The 24,703-nt window shown below is 43.4% G+C and overlaps 1 protein-coding gene across 16 annotated transcripts in view; it reads left to right on the top strand.

The window, feature by feature from the left end:
• The window catches only part of ank2b (ankyrin 2b, neuronal), a 156,251-nt gene that overhangs the window by 87,420 nt on the left and 44,128 nt on the right, over positions 1 to 24,703 (top strand). For 14 of the 16 annotated variants that reach the window (XM_080296444.1, XM_080296440.1, XM_080296431.1 and 11 more), the window contains exons 3-24: positions 504 to 602; positions 1,504 to 1,602; positions 1,739 to 1,837; positions 3,383 to 3,568; positions 5,770 to 5,793; positions 7,473 to 7,571; positions 9,083 to 9,181; positions 10,000 to 10,098; positions 10,532 to 10,729; positions 10,831 to 10,929; positions 12,718 to 12,816; positions 12,936 to 13,034; positions 13,135 to 13,332; positions 15,903 to 16,001; positions 16,330 to 16,428; positions 16,863 to 17,060; positions 17,356 to 17,454; positions 17,555 to 17,653; positions 17,724 to 17,822; positions 17,897 to 17,995; positions 19,291 to 19,363; positions 22,790 to 22,931. In XM_080296444.1, the coding sequence (XP_080152570.1) occupies positions 504 to 602; positions 1,504 to 1,602; positions 1,739 to 1,837; positions 3,383 to 3,568; positions 5,770 to 5,793; positions 7,473 to 7,571; positions 9,083 to 9,181; positions 10,000 to 10,098; positions 10,532 to 10,729; positions 10,831 to 10,929; positions 12,718 to 12,816; positions 12,936 to 13,034; positions 13,135 to 13,332; positions 15,903 to 16,001; positions 16,330 to 16,428; positions 16,863 to 17,060; positions 17,356 to 17,454; positions 17,555 to 17,653; positions 17,724 to 17,822; positions 17,897 to 17,995; positions 19,291 to 19,363; positions 22,790 to 22,931 (2,504 nt within the window). The remainder of the gene's footprint in view (positions 1 to 503; positions 603 to 1,503; positions 1,603 to 1,738; positions 1,838 to 3,382; positions 3,569 to 5,769; positions 5,794 to 7,472; positions 7,572 to 9,082; positions 9,182 to 9,999; positions 10,099 to 10,531; positions 10,730 to 10,830; positions 10,930 to 12,717; positions 12,817 to 12,935; positions 13,035 to 13,134; positions 13,333 to 15,902; positions 16,002 to 16,329; positions 16,429 to 16,862; positions 17,061 to 17,355; positions 17,455 to 17,554; positions 17,654 to 17,723; positions 17,823 to 17,896; positions 17,996 to 19,290; positions 19,364 to 22,789; positions 22,932 to 24,703) is intronic. The other 2 variants (XM_026159524.2, XM_026159456.2) reach the window with 1 other exon arrangement.

Raw genomic sequence — 24,703 nt, 5'->3', positions numbered from 1 at the left:
TCTGTAAGTGAACATGATGATGAACACAATGAACCTTGTGTCACTTTCTAATCCTTAGTTTCGATGGTCTCCCACGTTTGTCCCACTAGTTTTGTTGAGTCATTGCACAGCTGCTCCACTCGTGCACTCCAGATATTAACAGAAGTGATTTACAAGGTGAAACATAATCTAAGAATATATATCTACAGTTTCCATCACAAACCAGTATTAATACAGTAACACCTACAACTTAAAAACACGCACACACAACTATTTTTAACTTTGTACCCAGAGCTGGACCTGATCCACATCAGCATAACATGGCTCAACATCTAATCCAACTGTATGAGTCAGCCAGTCCATGTGAGGCTGAAGCCTTTCACACTTTCAAACGATGGACGCAGAGACAGAAAGGCAGGCACCCTCAGTGGGGGACCTAGACGAGGAGGTAGTACCTTCTGTTTCCCTTTGGAAGCGTGTCTCTTTGTTGTCCTCGGTCTTCACGTCTGACGTCTTTTTTCCAGAATGGTCTTAATGCGTTGCACCTGGCAGCCAAGGAGGGGCACATAGATCTGGTCCAGGAGTTGCTGGACAGGGGTGCGGCGGTGGACTCAGCCACAAAGGTAAGCTCATTTCACACATACAGAGAGTCTCAGTGGAGTTTGTATTGTTGGCTGGAGGGTTTTTAGCAGCGTGTGTATGTAAAGCTAACATCTTAACACATTACTTGGAGAAGGTCATATAATAAATAATCAGTAGGTTGACTCGAGTAAACAAAGAAGTAAACACAAAGTTAACTTTACATAACCAATGAAAGTGTGAGTCATGTGGGTCCTGGGCTAGACCCACGTGTGTTAAAGTGTTGTGAACACCACATGCAGGATTTACAGCGCCTCAACCATCCTCGACCTACAGCTTCGTGACCTTTGAACTTTTCTCTGGGGTCTGACACCCTGCACTGAAACTTTAAGCCTGGAAGGCATTGAGCCCACAGACCCCCCACTGAACAGGCTTTCAGTCTTTGTACACAGCTGTAACGTCTCTGCTCCACAGTGAGTGTGTGAGCGTGTGTGTTTGAGGGTAAAATAAGGAGAATCTGTGTTTTTGAAATGAGAAATGTTTTAAAGAAAAATGAATGTAAAGTTGTGATTCGTGAACATGTGATTGATTGGACAGCAGAGAAAGTGCAAACATGGTTTCTGAACTCTGTCAGTGCTACAGTGTAGCTGATGATCACATGATGTGAGGTCATCATTCACCGTGGTCCATGCTGTGTTATCAGGATCAGATTACTCTCAGATATATTCATAGATTTTTACCTGCTTATATTTATTCATGAAGTAATCAGATCTGAAGCAGCAGTGAATTAAATACTGTGCTTATTTGTATCTCAGTGCACATGACAGACTAGACATAACTGTAAAGGACACAACAGCATTCAGTCAGGAGCACTCTGAGCTTATTTTTACAAAGACATGCAGATATTTGTCTAATAATCTTGTTATGGTTTGTGTTTGATTCCAGAAAGGAAACACAGCGCTCCACATATCCTCTCTGGCTGGCCAGGCTGACGTGGTGAAGATCCTGAGCAAACGTGGTGCTGATATCAACGCACAGTCTCAGGTGAGCCTCGACGCTGAGGCCGTGTAATCCTCCTGAAAGTTACTCTGCCGCTCATCACTGTTAGATAGTCAGCTGTGGTGTAACTGTTCCTTGTGTTTACCCGTTTTGTCATATGCTTGGTTCTTTGTGTTAACAGAATGGATTCACTCCTTTGTACATGGCTGCCCAAGAAAATCACCTGGATGTGGTGAGATACCTGCTTGAGAATGGAGGCAACCAGAGCATTGCTACAGAGGTAAGACGAGTGTGTTTAGATTATGCAGTAATCTAAACAACATTAATGTGATGTTTCCACTGATTTGATCACTTTTTAACTTTCTGCTGTTCCACATGAAGAAAGAAACCTCAAGTCTCTCAGTGAGAATCATACGTCTCCTCTTAGGCTTTCAAAGTGTTCGTGGAACCAAGCGTTGATACATGATAAATACATTTAAGGAAGATGAATTTGAATGCAGGTCATATCATTTCAAATAATTTTATTTATACAGCACCAAATCACAACAACAGTTGCCTCAAGGTGCTTTATACTGTAAGGTCGACCCTACAATAATACATACAGAGAAAACCCAACAATCATATGACCCCCTATGAGCAGCACTTTGGTGACAGTGGGAAGGAAAAACTCCCTTTTAACAGGAAGAACCAGGCTCAGGGAGGGGCGGGGCCATCTGCTGTGATTGGTTGGGGTGAACCCCGGCCAAAATAATAAACAAAACCAACGAAGTCCCGCCACAGAAAACTAGCTAAACCCTAAGAAAGAAACAATGACAATAGCTACCCCTCGCGTCGTAGCCCAGAAACAGGAGCAAACAGTTCAAAAGAAAAGGCGGCTCACCGCTTCAGCCTGTGCACGCACAGGCACTGGACTGCACACGTTTGGCGGCTCTCAAGCAGCACGCCTACACATACACAACACAAAGAATTTGGAGGCCAGGTCCAGGTCTGAGTCTCTCTCCTGGCAGCTGTCAGAGCAGCTTTTTGAACCCAGTCACGTGCTCCATGGTCCAATCAGCAGCCCACTGCTCTTCATTAGAGGAAGGACCTGCAGAGATTCTTAAAACACAGGAAAGAGACACAGCACAGCAGCTAATACAGATTTGCTATGGCCACGGGCCGTAACAGATTCCAGTGTTAATGCCACCTCTCCTGGATTTATGAGAATCATAACTCTTAATCAGCACATCACTGCATCCAGCTAGTTTAAAACACTGTGTGTGAATTTTACCTGAAAACACAAGAACTGGCAGGTGGGCTGCTGGTGTCCCATCGTCTTCAAAGATGAGACCAGGTTCACACTAACACGAGCGAGTCTGGTGACAGCAAATGTTATCGTGCTTCAACATCACCCATCAAGACAGTTTGCCAGTGATGGCTGAGGAGGCGTATCTTTGCCAGCTGGTGCATAGTGCTGGAGACATATGCATCAGTTCATTTTTGAGGAACATGTCCCATCTCAGGATATTTCTTAATTCCAACTGCCGGGAGTCACGCCGTCCAGGAGGAGCTGGTCCACCTGTGCAGCTGAAATTTGATTCAGGTGTAATGTCAGTGTTCCTGTGCCTGGATGAGGACATTAGCGAAATGGTCACCACCTGCACAACCCTCACTTTTGTAGGACTGACTTGTCATTTACACCGGAGCAGGTGAAACGGACTCATAATCACTTCTGCTTCCTAACTGGACAGACTGAAGTTTAAATGCCTTTAATTTTCTTGAGCAGTGTATTTTAAACTTTTATTTTAAATGAGATGTAACCGGTCGTCCGTCTGCCTTCTTCTAGGATGGCTTCACCCCTTTGGCCATCGCGCTCCAGCAGGGCCACAACCAGGTTGTGTCTGTCTTATTAGAAAATGATACGAAAGGCAAGGTGCGCCTGCCTGCCTTGCACATTGCAGCTCGTAAAGACGACACCAAATCAGCAGCCCTGCTCCTCCAGAACGACCACAACGCCGATGTCCAGTCGAAGGTATGGCCATGCAGTATTTTGGCTAAGTGTTGGCATGTGCAGAAGTCCAGTGAGTGTGGTGATCTGTGTTTGTGCAGATCTGTGGTTATTTGTAGCTCCATGAAGGTGACAGTGTAACAGTGGTTCTAGCTTTCCAACACGAGGTTTGAACCTGTTCTTCAGTTATCCTGCTGAGACGCCTCATTATATCCTCTCTGTATAATCACAGGGGCCTGTTTCTTCTGTCATAGTCCCAAATAGATGAGTAGGTGGGAATGTGGCAGATTCATCAAGGCGAGTGGAATAATGCAGATGTGTGATGTGTGGGATCGACGGGCATTTCTGCAGAGAATAACTGAAGAGAGGCTTGAACCCACGGCAGTGATGCTCCTACCTACCTGGGGTCCTGATGATGACCCACAGCGTGCTTCTTGTTCCCAACAGCAATGATAATTCTTCCCATAACAGTGAAATGTTTCTGCTTGTTAGTGCGATGGTGCTCACCTCCAGTACGAGGCCTGGTGTGTAAACAGGATCCACGCTGAAGTTAAACAGTGATTATTAAAGTTAATATTACCAGTGGATCAGATCAAGGCTGAAGGTGGGAAATGTTTTTGACCACCGAGACGTTAGTGACCAGATTGTGTCCTCAGTGACTCTGAGTCGTGTAACAGAGCCGTCTTCACCTAGATTCAAAGGTCAGGAAAGCCCAGAGAAACAATATCTGCACATTATCACACTGATCACTCTAGGACAGATATCTATTCCACCATTGACAGACAGCGTCTTTGTCGTGATATTTGCAGTAAAGCTGCATAAATATGTCTCAGATGTTTGTGTTTGCATCAGTGTGTCTCTCTGTCCTCTGTCTCATTCAGTGTCTCTGTGCTTCACACGTCACTAACTGGCTCTCTCCCTTTTTCCCCTCTCTCTGTTTAAATACCGCCTCTCGCACTCTTCCTCTCGTCACCCTCCTCCTCGCTGCACCGGTGTCTAAGCGTAGCACTGTCCACTGCATGGAGTGTGCCACTGTCTGCAGGTTGTACGGTGGTCGTATCTAAGATTGCATGCACACGGTGGTCTGACCATCAGCGAGAGATTGGAAGGGTTAAAGTGTCCGTTTAATATTGATGGGAATCACTGTTGTGGCTGGATCTCGAGTTCATAGTTACGACTGTTCCTCTGATGCCGGCTGGCAGCTTGAAGTGACGTGGCTGGAGTGAAAATGATCTTTCCATATATCAGCGAAACATCAGTGATTTTCTTATGTAACAACACTATAGAGTCTATTTAGGCTCCACGCACACATCTACTAAACTGTGCTTCTGCTGCTGGGATGCAGCCATGTTGAACATGAGTCATAAAGAAGAGAGTAGCTCGAGTAGTTACAGTTACTCGGATACTGAAAAACACAACACGATGATCATGTATGTAGTTATTACTAAATATGCTATGAAAACGAAGTGAAATGTTCTCAATAACAGAAAGCGGTGCATTATTTTTATACAGTAACGCCTTTTACTGTGATCTCAGCACAACTGTATGATCTGGGCAGCAATTCCACAATGTGATCTTATATAGAATATTATATGTCTTATATATATAACATTGTAATGGGGTTAGGTGTAAAAAATGCTAATGCTAAGCTAGCCCAATGCTAAACTACCACCACAGGAAACAGTAGGAAGTCACTTCCCTTTACTTCAGGAAGCACGTCAGAAAAGTTAGCAAAAATGCTAATGCTAAGCTAGCCCAATGCTAAGCTAGCTCAATGCTAGCGATGAGAGTAATATTGTAATATAATACGAGCTGAAAGCAAACTTGTTAGTTCAGAGGCAACAACAGGCTGAAGATTGACTTACTGACCCAGAACGCTTCCCGAAACTTTGTCCGGGGTCGGACTGGGCGACCCGATAGGGGGCAGCACGGTGCCTTTCCTGTCTCCCAACCCTTTCCTCAGTCATTAAAGTCTTTAAACTATGAAAACATCGTATTAATTCCAGGTGGTTCACAGAATTTGTGCTTTATTAAAGAAGTAGTCAAAGAAGAAACGGATCATTTAGCTATTTGACGCTACAGTGAGCCACGACACAAACGAGAGCGCTGTCAGTTCTGACAGGACTGAGCAGCTCCAGCCACGTCCTCTGTAGTCTGCACAGCTGAGCTAATGTCTGTGACGCAGCCTAACTGAACTGATCTTTCCCTCCCCCATCCTGCTACAGATGATGGTCAATAGGACTACTGAGGTATACACACACTCCTTAACTCTCCACAGGCTCACACAGTCCCATCCTTTTGTCATTTCCTTTGTTATCACTGCCTTTATTTCTCTCACTTCCACAGCTGGTGTACATGATATCATTTGGTCCATTCTGTGTGTTTCAGTTGATTTGATATTAATAATAAGAGGCCACCGTGCATGGCTGAGAGGAATGGCCAACCACTGCTGCTTATCTCTGAGGTTTTAGTTTGATTTTTCACCCGAGTCTGTTTGATTTCTTTGATCATCAGCTCAGGATCACCCTTCGGTTTTCCTCCCCCGTGTGGCCCTAATACATTCAGACTGACTCTAAAAACTGAACTGTTGTTTTTTAATGACTGTGTTTACTTTCTGTAAGCTTCGATTATGAATGTGTGTGATGTGCACCGTCTCTTAGTCTGTAATTCTGCCTCTTTTTGTGTTGCATGTTTTAGAAATGCACTCTGAGCAGCAGCTTAAAGTATTGTTTACAAACTGATAATATTACAAAGCCCGTCCATATAAGATAACACACTGCACTACAAGAAGTAAGACAAGCTATAATACATCGCTGCTTAAGTATGGAAGGCCAGTGAAGACGAGCAACGCTGACATCTTTTCATGTCTTTAACATCCGGGACATACGAGTAATGGTTGAAACAGACGATTCAACATCAGTAGCTTTCCATGTTAAACTGGGCGGACGATGCATCACCACGATCACAAGAACAAACTGTGTCACATCAGAAACTCGAGAAAGATTCAGACACTGATGTTATGATAAATGTCACGTTCAGCTTTAAAAATGCAGCTTGCAGGAGGAACAAACAAACAAATAAAAAACAATAATTCCTCTTATTGGACACACGATGAGCACTCAAAGGCAAACATGCACTGTGTTTCTTCCACCCATGGTCTTCCACACTTTGCAGCTTCTATAACATTTCTTTTAGAGTGCATGCGTTTCTTTAAAGAACCTTCCAGTCGATGCAAAAATAATCTGTAAACAGTGCAGCTCAGCAACAGCATGGGAAGCTTGTGAAGCTCATAACATAACTGTATAAAGCTAATATGTTAGCACAGACGAGCATGTTGCATCCATGCTTCCTTAATTTGCAGCTAAGCTTCTGACTGTAAACTTTTGAACCATCTCGTTAGTCACTGTGTTCTTCACGCTTCTGTAAACACCTTTTTCACATTAAATCGGACCAACACTAACAGAATGGAAAGGTAAGGCAAGAACTCCTCCAACCTACTCTGAAATCCTTTTTGCTAACAACAGCTAACATAGTGCACTTTGGTGTTGATGGGGACCTGTGTGGTTTACTGACAGTGTTGTCTGTGTCCGTCTGGATGACAGTCTGCGTCTGCTCTGTGCTGATTTCTTTGATCTTTTTTCATTTCACTCGTGTTAAAAGCATTTGTTGGTCTCTTTACACAGTTTGCATGGACGTGATGTGTGTTTGGGGTTGTGTGTAGATGCTCTGACTTTCATATTAGTACCAGTGAATATACATGATTATTTTTAAGTCAGATTTTCATCGTCCTTGATTTTAATTTACTTCTTTTACTCTTGATGCAACTTTTGCATGCTGGGAAGACTAAAGGTCAAAGTTGACATGACCGTGGAGCTAATGTGTGTGCTCTGTCCTGCTGTGTGTGTGTCTGCATCTTTCTGTCCTGCAGAGTGGATTCACCCCCCTGCACATTGCTGCCCACTATGGGAACGTGAATGTGGCCACGCTCCTGCTGAACCGAGGGGCAGCGGTTGACTTCACAGCGAGGGTACGAAACAACCCTAATAACTTATTTGGGTCTGAACTGTATGAGTGTAAGCTGGAGACTGTAAACAAGCTTTAGTGGACAGGATGAAAACATGTCAGTGGGTAACTCTACAGCCACAACAGAGTTCAGTCAGTGATGACTGTCCACGACTGACTCAGCTCAGTGTTGTGTTGGTTCTGTATCCACATATATACATATATATTAGGGGTGCAACGATACACAAAATTCACGGTTCGGTTCGATACTTTGGTGTCACGGTTCGATACAAAAAAATGTTCATGCCTTTTTAATTTGTCATTTATTAAAATTATAAATATATATTTTAACTCAAAAGTACAGTTTTTAAATTTAATGTTGCTGAAACAACAAAGTAATAAAAAATAAATAAATCTATCTGATGGAGGAATCCCTCATCTTTGGAAAAGAGAGTTTATTACAGAGAAATGGCTCTTTCAAAATAAAAGCTCTACTATACGCTTCTTCTGGGCTATATTCTCAGCAGCATATTAAACATATCAGGTCCCCATAAGGAGAATCCTGTGCTAACGGCTGTCTAAATGACTCGGCTAAAGTTTGTAGCATGGTGCTTGTTGTTTTGTCTGCTTCCACTTGTCTTTGCACTAGGATGCTGTCGGAGTAAATGTGCAGTCATATTCGTTGTGTTCCCACTAGTGCTGTCAGCGTTAATCTGAAATGACCTTAACGCCACAACACGGCAAATCTCCGTTAACGAGCGACCGCGGATCGCCCCGTGCGTGGGGCTGGACGGCCAACACGTTAACGAGCTAACTGCGCTAACACACTAGTTCCCACCCATGTAATTGAGCATTGCGTGGCACATCCAACATACTGTTTTACTTTAGTCCATGACTCGCTTACCTTCAGGGTCATACGTCACATGAAAACCAAAATAATTCCAAACGCCAGATCTGAATGAGGGTGGGGGAGGTTCAGTTTGCCATGTTGCAACGAGCTTAGCTTCTGTCTGCTAGCTTGCACTGCGCTCAGTGGATCTGCGTTCGACTACTCCGCCTAGGCTGCACTGTCGAGCGCAGATCCACTGAGCGCTCAACACAGACAGCATCGTAAGAAGGAAAGTTGATCAAATAAATTAAAAATGTTGTATTGTTCGTACCGAACCGAAAGCACTGCATCGAACGGTTCAATATCGATACGAGTATCGTTGCACCCCTAATATATAACTGACCAAAACACAGAGTTTGGTTCTTTTTAATCAATGTTCCTGCTAATGTAGTCTTACAAACCAACGTCAGTCGTCCTGGATCCTGACACGAGCCTATAAAAGCTACGACTGCACTGGGTACCACAACAACCCTCCCTCACCGTCAGGCAACAAACGCCTGTTTAAACGACGCCTTCCACAAAACACAGTCACATTTCCTGTTTTAATCACCAAAGCAGCGTGGTTGCTCACACACACATATACCAACATTTGGATTCTGAGCCGACGTGTTTAACGAGTTGTTGTTTTTGTGCGTCTTTGTCTGCAGAATGGGATCACTCCACTGCATGTGGCCTCTAAGCGTGGCAACACAAACATGGTTCGCCTGTTGTTAGACCGTGGCTCTCAGATTGATGCTAAAACGAGGGTGAGTACCTCAAACGCACACATCTAATGTAACCTGAGCTTTGGAGCTAGTTATCTTTAAACCACACTCGCACACTCCCACAGTGGTGCAACTGTTACATCCACGTAGTAACTAATGGTCGCGTGCATTGCTAACAACAGATATGATGGGGGGTTGTTTTTAGTTCATTCTGACCTGTAGGTCTGCCACTGGCATCATGATCTGTTATTTAATAAACTGCTGCTCTGTAAAGTGCAAATTAAATTTTATGATATTCTTAATGCTTTAAATTGTGTATTTACTCCAATACAGATATTCAAACCAATAAAATGATGGAACTGAGGACTTTATTTTAGTAATGTGATGCCATTTTTCAGAGAAAAATGTTAGCACTGTGTTAGTCCACTTCAGTTTTTGACTTGTTGTACATTAATGTAATGATATTACATTAATAGCTCATGGATAATGGATCCTGACATTGTCCCTCACATACAGAGATATCTCTGTTTTATCTAAATGATTTGATGATGAATATGATAAGCACTGAAACTAATCTGTTACTGTTGTTGTTGCCCATCAGTCACCCCGTGTGTCCTTAGAGAAAAACATCTGCTTGACTTGTTTTTGTCTGTGTTTCTTGCATCCTTTGTAGCCTGTGTTCATACATGACTCAAAATGTAAAATGAATAGATCCTTAGTTTGAATGTTCTAATATCTGGTATGTTTTTTAAATAAACATCAGGATGAATTGATCAGGACTGTTTCTGTTATGAAAAGTTAAGCCATCGTTGTCCTGCAGCATCCAGAGTCGATACACATTTACTGTCTTGGTTTCGTAGGACGGCCTGACTCCGCTTCACTGTGCTGCTCGGAGCGGACACGATACGGCTGTAGAGCTGCTGCTGGAGAGAGGAGCACCTTTACTGGCCAGGACCAAGGTCTCACATTCACCATCTAAAGTCATGGTTGTGTCCTGTGTAACGTGTCACTGTGGAGCTAAGGGCTCGTGATGTCTGCTGGTGACCAGCAGGAGCTTTTTCTGCGAGGTGGGAGGAAGGAGAGGTCAAAGGATAAACAAGCCCACGTGTTGTAGGGTTTTGGCACTTTCTGCATATAAAATGATGAGTTTGAGGGATTATTTTGTATAAAACACGATGAGCATGTTCAACAGATTCTCTGTCAAATACTCTGAATGCTCAACAGTAGATCTACAGATCAGTGTTTGTTACAGAAACAGCAGTGAGTGAAACTGCTGTGTTATCAATCAGAGATAAAAAGAAACGCTGCAGCTGTTTATTTACACTTCCAGCAAACCAACAATGCATTTCACCTGCAGCTCTCCTCTGCTGAACCAACTGTCCCCTCCCACAGAACGGGCTGTCCCCTCTGCACATGGCAGCACAAGGTGACCACATTGAATGCGTCAAACACCTTCTACAGCACAAGGCTCCTGTTGATGATGTCACATTGGACTACCTGACAGCACTGCATGTGGCGGCTCACTGCGGTCACTACAGAGTCACCAAACTGCTGCTGGACAAACGGGCCAACCCTAACGCCAGGGCACTGGTAGGTCACGAAGAAAACATGGATCCACGAATGGAAAAAGGATCACAATCTGTCCACATGCACCTGGAATTCTTCTGAGGTTCACTGTGTTTGCTCCACAGAATGGCTTCACACCGCTGCACATCGCCTGTAAGAAGAACCGCGTGAAGGTGATGGAGCTGCTGGTTAAATATGGAGCTTCCATCCAGGCCATTACAGAGGTGCTTTACACATCGGAGTAATCCGACTGCAGAAATGCCTTTATTATTGCTCTCTATACGTTTAAAATATTACTATTGAAACAAATCTGTGACATTGCATACATGATACTTGAATTTGGTTACATGTAGCAAAGGTAGCAATCTAAAGTTACATCATGCTAACAGCAGCATGCTAACAGCAACATCCCACGGGTATAACTGGAGTCATAAAGTGACAAACTGACTCAGTAGTACTCATAGTAATGTAATAACATCAGGCCGAGTAGATCCTCTTGGTGTAGTGAATAGAATTAAAGGAGGCTTATTGTTATTGAACAATTTCAAATATGAACATCTCTATAGACCAGGATGGGGGAGCTGCAGGTTTAGACGTGTCCAGCTGATTTACATGACCTCCTCAACATGTGTTGAAGTTCTCCAGAGGCCTGGTAATGACCTCATCATGTGATTCAGGACTGTTGACCAGAGATGGGCAGTAACGCGTTACTGTAATCCGATTACTTTTTTCAAGTAACAAGTAAAGTAAGGGATTACTATTGCAAAAACGGTAATTAGATTACCGTTACTTTCCCGTAGGAACGCTGCGTTACTGCGTTACTAAAACCGTGATTTTTTTGCGAGAATGTCTCACGACAGTGACGTAAGCGAGTGCGACGTTCGTGACAACAGCTGTGTGCAGATCAACAATGGATCATATATCGAGTGCAGAGAGAGTATGAGCGTGCAGCGTTTAAAGCGTGGAAGTACTGACCTTACTTTGAGTTTGATTCCATAAAAAGTGACAAAAACATTAGTGTCCGCTGTGCGTGGGAAGAAAACTTCTTTTTACAGCGAAAAAACCCCTAAACTTCCAACAAGCACCGAGTAGCTACGACATAATGGGAAACTCACAGAGAAACTCGCGGATTCTTCCACTGACCGCGGCACACCTGCACCAGGGTAAACCTCCGCCTACCCCACTCCTGCTTTACAGGTGAAAATAGAGCAACAGGACCGCTGAGTCTTTGACTTTATTTATTTTCTGCTGTGTTTTACTTGCATCTATTTGAAAGACTGAGTGTAAACACAAAAAATATTTTATTTTATGTGCTGGAATGTGCAGAAAATAGGTTTAAATGTTAAACTAATTTCTTCCAGTCAGAGAATGTTGCAGATAATTAAATGTTTGCTTGATGCATAAAGTTAAAAGATTAAATCTAATAAAACAAGTTAGAAAAAGAGACTTTTCCATTTGATTACATTTTGTATGATGGATTATGCAGAAAAAGTAGAATTGGGCTGAAAGATCTATCGCTTTATTACCTACTCAGGTTGGAAATCGTGTTTTTAAAAAGTAACTAAGTAACTAAGTAATTAATTACTTTTGAAAATAAGTAATCAGTAAAGTAACGGGATTACTTTTTTGGGGAAGTAATCAGTAATTAGTTACTGATTACTTTTTTCAAGTAACTTGACCAACACTGCTGTTGACCCACGGTGAGATCTAAAACGCCTGCTATAGACAGTACTGCTGGACATAATTACAAATAGAGCAATAAGCTGATTTCTAATTGAAAAATATTGATGGTAAATTAGTCATAAAGACCAGAATTAAAGGTTTTGTTGTATCAGTTTTCCTCTTCTTTTCTAATGAAAGATAAGAATGTATTGTCCATTATGACCACCTGCAGTTGTAGCATTTAATGGCTGCATACCACACAGACATAACGCACTATATTAATCACTGATTCATCTGATGTGCGTTTCATTCTGTCCAATCATCTCTGTTGTGCTTTCTCCCGTGTTCAGTCGGGTCTGACGCCCATCCACGTAGCAGCCTTCATGGGTCACCTGAACATCGTCCTGCTCCTGCTGCAGAACGGGGCCTCGGCTGACGTCAGCAATATTGTGAGTGATGTGAAACGGGGCAAATGCAGCAATTTGTTAAGTCAGATGAACACAGCGTGACAGTGAGGTTTTCAGAATGTGCGCTGACTCGTCTGAGCCATATGTTGTCGTTTGCACAGCGTGGAGAAACGGCCTTACACATGGCAGCCCGGGCAGGTCAGGTGGAGGTTGTCAGATGTCTCCTGAGGAATGGAGCAATGGTAGATGCTCGGGCACGTGTAAGACTGCTGCAATCACATTTGCACACGTGATAAAGAATCTTTAACGTTTTCATTCTGATGGTCACTGAGCTCTTTTTCTACTGCGTGTCCTGTTTAGGAGGAGCAGACGCCCCTTCACATTGCATCCCGCCTGGGGAAAACTGAGATTGTGCAGCTGCTGTTGCAGCACATGGCCCATCCTGATGCTGCCACAACCAATGGCTACACCCCCCTCCACATTTCTGCCAGGGAGGGGCAGGTGGAGACTGCCTCGGTGCTGCTAGAGGCAGGGGCTTCACACTCACTAGCCACCAAGGTGAGTGTGGGAGAAGACTTTGGATCTCCATGGTGTGATTTAGTGCACAGAGCAGTGGAACGAACAGTTTTCAGTTCATGTAAAGCTCTAATTTCTAATTTTCAACATGGCAGCTGCAAAAAGTGAAAACATGAAAACATTCAGGGTTCCTGTCCCGCAGAAATCACCTGAAGTTCACTTTGTTCCTTCTGTAAGCTGTTTGTGTGACGCCTGTCGATGCATAAGATTCACTTTACTGTGAATCACTCATTCATATATAGAAATACAGAGAACCATGAGCTGTGTGAGTCTACTGGAAGGAGCTGTGTATGTGACAGCTATATAATGTAATAAATCAAATGCAGCGCTTTAAAATATCAACTCAGGCTCTCGGAAGTCAACAAAAAGAATAAATGAAATAATGGAAACAAATATATCACTGAAAAATCCCCAAGAACAAAACAATGAAACAATCAGACAAACAAATACAGCTTTTTTATTGCACTTATAATAAAGAGCTGAATCAAAAGAGATGTAGTTTGGCACCAAGTCGTGACAATTTGGTTCATAATTGTCTGTCTCCACACCACATATGTTAGCTGACATTAATGTTTCAAACCATTGCATCTAGCCTTTAAAAATCAGCAGGTACATGCACACATCAGCTATCAGTGTGTAGCCTGTAAACACGACCTGCCTACATTTCTGAACGTTGACTCTTATGTCTCGACCCCATGTAGTCCTCTGCTGAAGGCTGGGATAGAGAGGTGACTATAATACTGCATCTCCTGGTCTGTCTGTGGGATTCTTCTGATCAATGATTGATGAGGCAGTAAAGCTGCTACGTCCCTCTGAATTGTTCATGGAGTCTGAACACAGCTGAGTGATTTATCACCATGACTGTTTAACAGGCTGTGCAGTCAGGATCTTTACTTTGTACCCCATCCCAGACAGACCAACCTCTTAATCTATTCATATAATGAGAAGAGACAAAGCATTGTGTGAGGCTGCATTTGTCAGGCCTCAGTGCTTTTGCTCTCTCCTAGACTTCTCTCTGGGGAGCGAGGGGTGTGGCTGTCGCTGTTACAGTGTAACACAATTATAGCGCCATCCTTATAAACATCAAATTGTGCATAATTGTCCATATTTTCTCATAATATCAGTATTTTCCACAATGCAATGTAAGTAAACAAGTTAAATTTTTTGTGTACCTATTAAATTGAATTCTGCTTTTAAGAGACAAAAGGCTGTTCTCTCCATGAACAGGCCTGCATCATAAACAAGCTGGTTCAGTGTGTCCTTACAGCTAAAGTGCCCCCTCTGCTGGCCTTTAAATAAAATGGACGTTCCCTGTGGGTTACCTGCAGTTGCATCAGCTTGCTACTATGAACTGTTTATAGCAGTACACAGATTTTGGCAGTAACTGAAGGTCTTTTCCTCTTATATTTTATACTGTACTTAAAAAAAAAATGGTAAAATGGCCTGTATTTATATAGCGCTTTACTAGTCCCTAAGGACCCCAAAGCGCTTTACACATCCAGTCATCCACCCATTCACACACACATTCACACACTGGTGATGGCAGCTACATTGTAGCCACAGCCACCCTGGGGCGCACTGACAGAGGCGAGGCTGCCGGACACTGGCGCCACCGGGCCCTCTGACCACCACCAGTAGGCAACGGGTGAAGTGTCTTGCCCAAGGACACAACGACCGAGACTGTCCAAGCCGGGGCTCGAACCGGCAACCTTCCGATTACAAGGCGAACTCCCAACTCTTGAGCCACGATCGCCCCATACTTAAATACAAAGCTTAAATAATACTACGACAATAGTAGTACTAGTATGACAAAGTAAATAAAAAAGAAATAATACAAAAAGTAAGAACATTTCTGTTGACTCACAATACTTAATATGTTCTAACAATATTTACAGTAATACTTTACATCTGGCAAGGTTTTAATTCGTGCAACCCACAAACTCAACTCTGCTGCTCAACATACAAACTCAACTCTGCTGCTCAACACACAAACTCAACTCTGCTGCTCAACACAAACTCAACTCTGCTGCTCAACATACAAACTCAACTCTGCTGCTCAACACACAAACTCAACTCTGCTGCTCAACATACAAACTCAACTCTGCTGCTCAACACACAAACTCAACTCTGCTGCTCAACACACAAACTCAACTCTGCTGCTCAACACACAAACTCAACTCTGCTGCTCAACACACAAACTCAACTCTGCTGCTCAACACAAACTCAACTCTGCTGCTCAACATACAAACTCAACTCTGCTGCTCAACATACAAACTCAACTCTGCTGCTCAACATACAAACTCAACTCTGCTGCTCAACCCACAAATGCACTCTGTTTATGAATGTGGCACGATTTTAGGGGAAAATAAAAGTAAGATGTGTTGCTAACACTGTAGCAACAAAGAAATCCTCCACCAAACACAAATGTCCTTACTTTCTGTGCAAAGTTTGTAATTAAAGCCTATCCTGTGATTTCTGAATACGGAGTTCCTGCACTTGGTGTCTTATAACAGAGTTCTTAGTGTCACTTTTTGGGTTGTCTCCTAATACAGAAAGGTTTTACTCCGCTGCATGTGGCCGCAAAGTATGGAAGCCTGGATGTAGCCAAACTTCTGCTACAGCGTCGCGCCCCTCCTGACTCTGCTGGGAAGGTATGGATCCAAACAGAAACTTGCAATCCTTAAAATTCATAGCAAGTATTGTAAAACAATGAGATGTGATTATTTTATTGAATTTCCTGTTAACTACAAGTTCACTGCAGGAATGCTGGTACGGTTTAAAAAATAACATCAGCTGTCCCTTCATTTAGACTAACCCTGACTCAAAAAGCTAACAGGTGCCTGTTCACATCAATGATCTTGTTTTTGCTCCTTCATGCACATTTTTGTGTTCATAATAAGAGCCTGGTGATGCTGTCTAATATTACTTTAACTCATCTCACCTTCTAAAGCTTCTGTCTAATCCTTCCATACCTTACAGAATGGCCTCACCTCGCTCCACGTCGCAGCACATTATGATAACCAGAATGTGGCGCTCCTGCTCTTGGACAAAGGAGCGTCACCACACACAATGGCAAAGGTGATTCAACAGAGCACAGATGTAGTATATAATAGGATTGTTCTTAGCCAGCTAGTTACAAGCTAGAGCCAGAGGGACGTCACAGCCGACGGCTCTGTCCTGTTTTTTAAAGACTGCTTTCAAAAACGTCTCTGAAGCCTCAATGATATCTGAAATTCCCTCAGGAGGAGAAAGAGTGTTTGCTGCTTCAGCTGCTGATGAATCCATTACATTTGAAGCAGCAGGATAGTCTATGTGTTATTGAGCCACAATAGAGCACAGCCTGTGCATTCACACTAATGAAAGCGTGTGTGACTGACTCATATGTGAGGAGTGAGTGACAGCATCAGCATACATTCACTGCCAAACTCTCTGATAAACAGTCGTCTTAAAAGTAAAAATGATATTCAACATTTGCTGACCAGCAACTCTCGCGTGTGTCCTGCACCAATCAGAACGGCTACACTCCTCTGCATATTGCGGCTAAAAAGAACCAGATGGAGATCGCCACAGTGCTGCTGCGTTACGGAGCAGAGACTAACATCCTGACCAAGCAGGGGGTCACTCCACTCCATCTGGCCTCCCAGGAGGGTCATGCGGACATGGCCGCTCTGCTAATAACCAAAGGAGCTCAAATCAACGTTCCCACCAAGGTACTGTGGAAACTCACCCAGAGCATGTGATGCATCTTTGCCCTGTTTAGAGATGCTGTTGTTAATAAAGCTACTAATGTGTCCACAATTAGAAATGTCAACAGTAAAAAAGAAAAGGTTCAGACAACAAATGGAATGAAATAAATTTGAATAATGATAATAAACTGTGCACAGTTCCTGTCCTCTGCTTCTGTATCCTGCAGAGTAATGGCTAAAGCTAGATAGTTTGGTATAGGGCACTATCATGCATTGTAAGCTAACAGCGTTAATGCGTGTCTGTGTGTTGCTCCTGCAGAGCGGCCTGACTGCCCTTCATTTGGCAGCTCAGGAGGACAAAGTGGCCGTTGCTGAGATTTTGGCCAGAAACGGTGCCAACCTGGACCAGCAGACCAAGGTCTGAAAAAAGGGTTTTCTTCCCTTTAATAACAGTAACAGCTTCTGGTGTTGTTATTCATGGCTTAAAGAAATGTAACTGATCTGTTTTTGCTTCACAGTTGGGCTACACACCGCTGATTGTAGCATGTCACTATGGAAACGCAAAGATGGTCAACTTCCTCCTTCAGAATGGCGCAAGTGTCAATGCCAAGACTAAGGTACTGAAAAGCAGCTGTAGTGTTTTAATGAGAGCTGAACAAACAGGACTCACCTCTGCTGTGCTTTCAGAACGGATACACTCCCCTGCATCAGGCAGCGCAGCAAGGAAACACACACATCATTAATGTGCTGCTGCAGTACGGTGCCAAACCCAACGCTACCACTGTGGTACGCAAGCACACACACACTAACACGCACGCGCACACATGCACACACGTATAATGCTTTGCTTTCCTGTGCAGAATGGCAACACAGCTCTGGGAATTGCTCGGAGGCTGGGTTATATTTCTGTGGTGGACACACTGAGGGTTGTGACTGAAGAGATCATCACCACCACCACGGTACGTCACACACACCTGCACACTTCTTAGAGCCTGTCCGAGCTGCGATAGGCCGGCTACACCTTGGACAGCTGGCAGAGAGATAAAACTCTCAGGTTTGGCTTTGACCTGCTGGAGGAAAACAGAGCAGCCAGAGTGAAATTCATGCAGAAAACCTGAAACCTCCACAGACCTGCAGGGTCAGGACCCTTCTGTCCTTTATGAGCCTATCCGGTTGTTCAGTGATGACGTGACGAATCCTACTTCCGGGTCTAAAGTGGTCTGCGTTTAATATGGCTTTTGTGTTGTTAACATGTTTAATGTTATGTATTTTCTTCTATTTGATCTCAAAAAGCTCCTAAAACAGTCAGTGATCCCTGTTGACCTCCCTCGGCTTTTATTACCGCTAATCATTTATTTAAGCTCAGTTTTTAAAACCTTAGGATGTAACTACAGCCCAGCCCATGCAGCAGTATATGAATGACTAACCTCGTATTGTGGATGGATTATCTCAGTTGTTCTCCTGGCTGAAGTTTGGTCCTTTTACAGCATCCTGCCATGCGATTACATTTGTTCCTGACCACCGAGAACACTCACGTTAACTTTTATCCAGTGGAAAAAAAGTTAGCTTGTTTAAATTATGCTAACATAGCTGTGTCGCTAGCGGTCACGTAGCACATCATTATATACCAGCTAGCCCAACTTCAGTAACCCTACAAACGTCACTGCTGTTTAGTTTTCTGTCTTCATTTATGCTGGAAGTGATAACAGAGCTGTACGTTTGAATTTGTTTCCAAAACCCCGCAGTCAGGACATGCTATATTGTATTTAGATAGAAGCTAGCGAGCTAACTTCCTGCTACCTCCGTTAAATGTCATAAATTCCGTTTTCATGGATGCCTGGATGTTAAACTCAATTGTTACACCTGTTAGAGCGGAGTTTAGGCCCAGACACGGCTAGTGACGTCAGACTTAACAACCGGATCAAGCTACCCACGACACACACCTCCCTACATCTTTTACATTTAGAAATTCACATAACTTTGTAGTCTTCATAAAAACAATGCATTTCTTTATCTGTCCACTATAACGCATCACTTTGGCGTAATAATACAACACTGGCTGAGATATATGAGAGCACACAGTAAAAATGATACCTGCCATTACATCAGTACAAATCTCTGTTTTTTCAAAATGACCACACGGTTGAATTAAGACAACAAAGCTAACTGCTCTGCATCAAACTGTACTATCTGGCTTTGCCTAATAAACTTACTGTCGTGTTTTTAACGGGCTCTGTTTGCTCTGATCTGGCAGACGGTGACGGAGAAACACAAGCTGAATGTGCCAGAGACCATGACCGAAGTACTCGATGTGTCAGATGAAGAGGGTAAGTTGCAGCTACAGCGTGAGCCTGCAGCCCACTCCCCAATGAAGAGAGCCACCTCTGGTCCTGCAGCCATGAGTTCATTTATCATACATTTAAGTTGGAAAACCTCCATCAGTTAATCCATTTCCATTTAATCTTTATAGCCTGCACACATTTGCTGTACTGGTTGTAACATGTAGCAGATAAAGTGATGATACTGAGATCAGACGAGAACGTTGGACCTTTCTGTTCGTCCCTCTTTGTGGCTTCAAATGATTTTTACCAATCAGCCTGTGACTGTGCTGTTTACCTACAGCATGGGAAACCACTGATGATGATGTCATGTCAGACGACTCCATGGATGAGGAAGGTAGTCAGCATGAGGGTGTGTGTGCAGGTTTGCTGTAGGAGTGAAGGCATGGTGAATACGCCTGGACTGTACTAACTCTTCCAGAGGTCCAATCAAGTCGTTCAAGAGTAACAAGTGTTCACTGTGTGTTGGCTACAGACTTCAACTAATTATGTACTTTATAACATCATGAATGAATAATTTCTTCTTCACGGCACCTGTTAGCGGGTGAGATTTACCAGGGAGCATGTGAACGTGAACCTCAGAGGCAATGTGTTACGAGCAGGAATGAGCATCTCCAAACTGCCGTTTGTTTGGGGTGTTCCCGGGCTGTAGTGATCAGTATCCATCAAAACTGGTCCGTGGAAGTGACAGTGGTGAACCAGCAGGGTCATGGACGGCTCACTGGTGCATGATACTGCAGCTCAGGCTGCTAAGAAGGTTGTTGCTGGTTATGTCAGAATACACAGTGCATCAGTTTGTCGTGTACAGGGGTGCACAGAGCAGTCAGGGTGCCCACTGACCTCAGTGCACCACCGAAACAAAGCAAAAAGGCTTCAGCAATGAGTTTGAGGTGTGGATCTGTTGCTAACAGCACAGAGAGTCCATGGCTGAATGCAACAGGAGGATGTTAGGAAGTTCTAATGTTATGGCACATCAGTATAGGAATTTGCATGGAGGAAATCGCGCTAAGCTTAGATACTCCCGAGGTCTCCACTAAGCTTTGGGCTCCACGACTCCAACCATCAGGCCTATGATGTTGTTTTAAATGATGTCATATTGTCATGGACCAGTATATAAAACAAGGGAACACTCTTGTATCATGTTCAGTTGTAAACATGAGGAGCACAGCAATGACTCCAGCTCGGCTCGTTTCCATTCAGCTGTAGCTACGAACACAGTGTACACATGTAGGTGGGATCAGCATCAGTACAGCTGAGTCCCGTTCAAAGCTTTAACTGTCCTTTAAGCCCTTAATTCATTCTCCTGCTGCTGTGCCTGCTTGTGTCACCGTTCTGGCTCAGCCTGACCCAGGATTTTGAGTTATGTTTTGGTGTGTTTTTGCATTTTGGATTCTTTCCTTATTATGATGCTGATGATTATGAATCTATGTTTCAGTTCTTCTTGTTCAGGGATTCGTTCGTAGGTTTTGTGTTCTCGTGTTTATTGCAGGTTTAGTTCTGTCTCTGTGTCGTGTCTGCGTCTTTGTTTAGTGCTGTCTTGTTTCCTGTTTTACTCTGAAGGTTCATGTTCCTGTCTTATGTCAGTGTTTCTCGCTGTGTCCCCTTCTGTTTCTAATTCCTTGATGACTTCCTCGGTGTATTTTAGCCCAGTGTGTCTTCGTGTCAGTGTCGCGTCGTCTGTTCATGCGCCCTGTTATTTCTAGCTGCACGTCATGATTCTAGTCTGCAAGAGTCGGTATTGGACATGTTCATAGTCACTTTCTCCAGTCATGTTTGCCTGCACCTTCATGTGCCAGTACCGAGATCTCGTTCACAGTTTCTCATGTCGTGTTCACAGTCTGTCCGCAGTACTTCGTCATAGTTCAGTCCTGGTCTTCGTTCATAGCCTTAGTTACTCCCAGTTTAGGTTTTTACTTTTGTCATTCCCATAGTTTATGGTTTGTTGTTTTGCCTTCTGTATCAGCCCTGATTAAAGGTTCGTTTTGAGCTTAGCACAAGTTTTGCCTCCTGCGTCTGTGTCCGCACCTGGGTCCACCAAACACACTCTCCACACGGTCTGCCCGATATTGAGTACTTAATATAAACGCGATTTAAATTTACAGGTAACAGCTTTAGTCCTACAATTTAACAAAAAACAAACAAACAAGGGACTAGTTTGGAATTAAGAACATTTATTTAAAATGAAAAGCATGTTGTATGCAACATATTACAGAATAAGTAATTATAAAAAAACAAAATTAAATTTTAAATTTGTTCGTCTGTGCCTCGGTATCAGGGGACTTTTAACGAGTACGAGTACTTTAGAAAATGTGGTATCGATATCGGTATCGGTGCATCCCTAGCTGACACTGCTCTGGCAGTTGTGACTATACAAAGGGAACGTGGAGAGAGTGAGAGACTGTTGTTAGCACCCATCCCATGCCAACATGTCAGCAAAAAAGATTGTTTTACACTTGGATAATGTTAGCCAGTGGCTTGCATGAATTTGGAAAGATGTTGCATATTAAAAAATAATAATATTATTGATTTGTCTTTTTAAAATTGCAAACCAGAGTTATTCTAAATGTAAAGTATGACTTAAAACCTGTTTGCATGACAGTAACGCTGCACAGCTGTAGCTCATTACTAACAGGAACATCAGCGGTTCGATTCCCGGCTCCTCCAGCTGTTATCGTGTTATCACCAAGGCTTCAGCATTTCAGTGAGCCTGGCAGCTCAGAGACAGCGAAACGTAAAAATAAAGCGCTTTGTGAATGTGCACATGGGTGAAATATGCTCAGTATAAATATACTTATAAGTGCCAATCCATCTGTATGTCTGTTATAATACATGAACACAGTCAGAGGGTTGACTCCACTAATCGCCTGCACACAGTCATGCTGAACATCTGCGTCCTGCAGCCAACAGCGATGCTGAGCCCTGCTGTGCAGTAGTGGAACAGTAATAGTGCTAAATCACTGTTATGCAGTTAGCATAAGCCTTACAGTTGCTTTGCACAGTCCTCAATCGAAGCATGAGAATACAGTAGAATATAGAGATGCTGTAGCGAGAAGCTGTGAAGTGCACGTCAGTGCAGCCACTAAACTGTGAAAGGTTTTCTTAACTAGAGACACAAAAGTGACGACGCGTTGAGATTTCCTGTACAGCAGCCCTGTGTTTCTTGTTCATGAGCCACATCAATGTCTGTTTTCCACTTTCAGCCAGATGTTCAAATGTCCTGTTTGTAGAGTAACTGGCTGTGATGTTTCCACCTGTGAACATCAAAACCAAAACAAGCACAATTACAGATTTGTTGACTTGTGTCCAAAATATTTCTAACAATATCCCAACATCAAGGTGCGTCACTGCGTTTTCTCATCAGTGGTTGGTTATAGTTGTGGTTTTTCATTGATAGTTTCATTTCTGCTTCTCAAGGTGACGACACGATGACAGGCGACGGAGGGGAGTATCTGAGGCCTGAGGATCTGCGGGAGCTGGGAGATGACTCCCTGCCAGGACAGTACCTGGATGGGATGAACTACCTGCGCTTCAGCCTGGAGGGAGGACGAACCGACAGGTGCATCAAACTCTGCAAAAGCTAAAGACAGAGACAAACTCGCTGTGAAACATATTCCTGGATGAAATGATTCATGCACAGTTGTTGCATATGTTCTCTATACCGCTTTACAAGCTGCAGCTCACACAGCTGTTTCAATAACACACTCTTTTCCCTTTTATGACATTTTATGTAACCTACTTGTGCATTTCTTCCCTTCCCACCCTCTTTACTCACATTGGCTCCGCCCCATTCAGTGTATGCACAAACAGCTAACAGCCTGTATGTTTTGTGTCTGTTTGCAACCTCTCCTCTTCACACTTCACGGTCTGCCTTTTCATACCTACATAATCGAATGCAAAGGTATGTGCTGACTCCATCCACGTATCTGGACTTCTAAGTCTTCAAGTTTATTCATTTATATAGCACTTTCAAAAACAACAGTTGTTGACCAAAGTACTGCACAATAACACAGTCATACCAGAGAAAACAGAATAGAGATTAAGAGAAAATAGAATCATGGAAAGAACAATAGAAACAGACTCATCTTGACTTAAAAGCCAGAGAGTAAAAGTGGTGTTTGGACGGGTTTGACAGTCTCCAGTGTTGGAGAGGTCCTGACATGCAGGAGCAATGAGCTCCATAACTTAGGAGCGGTCACGGCAAATGCCCGGTCTCTGTGTTTTAACCTCGACCTTGGGACTTGGGATCTTGGGGGAGAATATCGGGTTAGGAAATCAGGGAGATATATATGTAACGTCTTAAAAACAAGTGTTAAAATGAATTCAAAAGCTGACTGGCACGCAGTGTACTGATGCAAGTATGGCAGATGTGTGATCCCAGTTAGGAGCCGTGCTGCAGCGTTTTGGACTAGCTGCAGTCGGCCAATTGATGTAGAGGTAATACCAGAGTAGAGGCTATTACGGAAGTCGAGACGAGATGAAGGCAGGGATCACTTTCTCAAAATCTCTGAAACAGAGGAAAGGCTTTTGCAAGGAGGCGGAGATGAAAGAAGCCAGCCTTGATTATGTTATTTATATGTTTGTCCTAAATTTCTTGCAGAGGATTTTTTATAGATCTCGAGAGGGCCGAGGTGAAGAGGGTCACAAGCACCGAAAACAATGACCTCAGTTTTCTGCTCATTTAGGTTGAGAAAATGTAGCGCCATCCATGCCTTAATGTCTTCCAGACAATCAAACAGACCCTTCAGAGGATTCACCGATTTTCATCTCAGGGGAACGTAAATCTGAGAGTCATCTGTGTAGCAATGGAACGAGAGGCCATATTTATTTAAAACTGAGCCCATTGGAAGCATGTCGATTGAAAAAAGGACAGAGCCCTGGGGGACCCCACAGGAAAGCACGGTCTTTGGTGATAATGAGTCTCTGAGATTAACAGAGAAGGTTCGATTAGATAAGAAGGATTTAAACCATTCCACAACAATCCCTTTTATTCCAACGTGTTGTTCCAGTCTAGAGATGAAGGCTGGGATCTACTCTATCAAAAGCAGAACTGATAATAGAGAGTAACTCTGCTGCAGCTTTGGACCCACAGCTCAAACCCAGGTTGCTTTAAGCACATGAAGAGCTTTGTATTCCCGTTGGTGCTTTATAAAGCTGGGAGAGCACCGGTGACTACACTGGTAAACCACAATCTCATGTCCCTAACGACCACAGGAATCTTGGAGCGGTGGAAAGTTAGGAACGTGTTGACATGCACACATGGTGTTCGTGCTCCCTGAGCTTGGCTCGGCCTTCCAGCCGTATGTAATAAACAGATCAGATGCTTTGGCT

Source organism: Astatotilapia calliptera, chromosome 3 (genome assembly GCF_964374335.1).
Source record: "Astatotilapia calliptera chromosome 3, fAstCal68.1, whole genome shotgun sequence".
NCBI lineage: Eukaryota > Metazoa > Chordata > Actinopteri > Cichliformes > Cichlidae > Astatotilapia > Astatotilapia calliptera.
The sequence above is the reverse complement of the archived record's forward strand: the minus strand, read 5'-3'. Positions and strand labels throughout refer to the sequence as shown.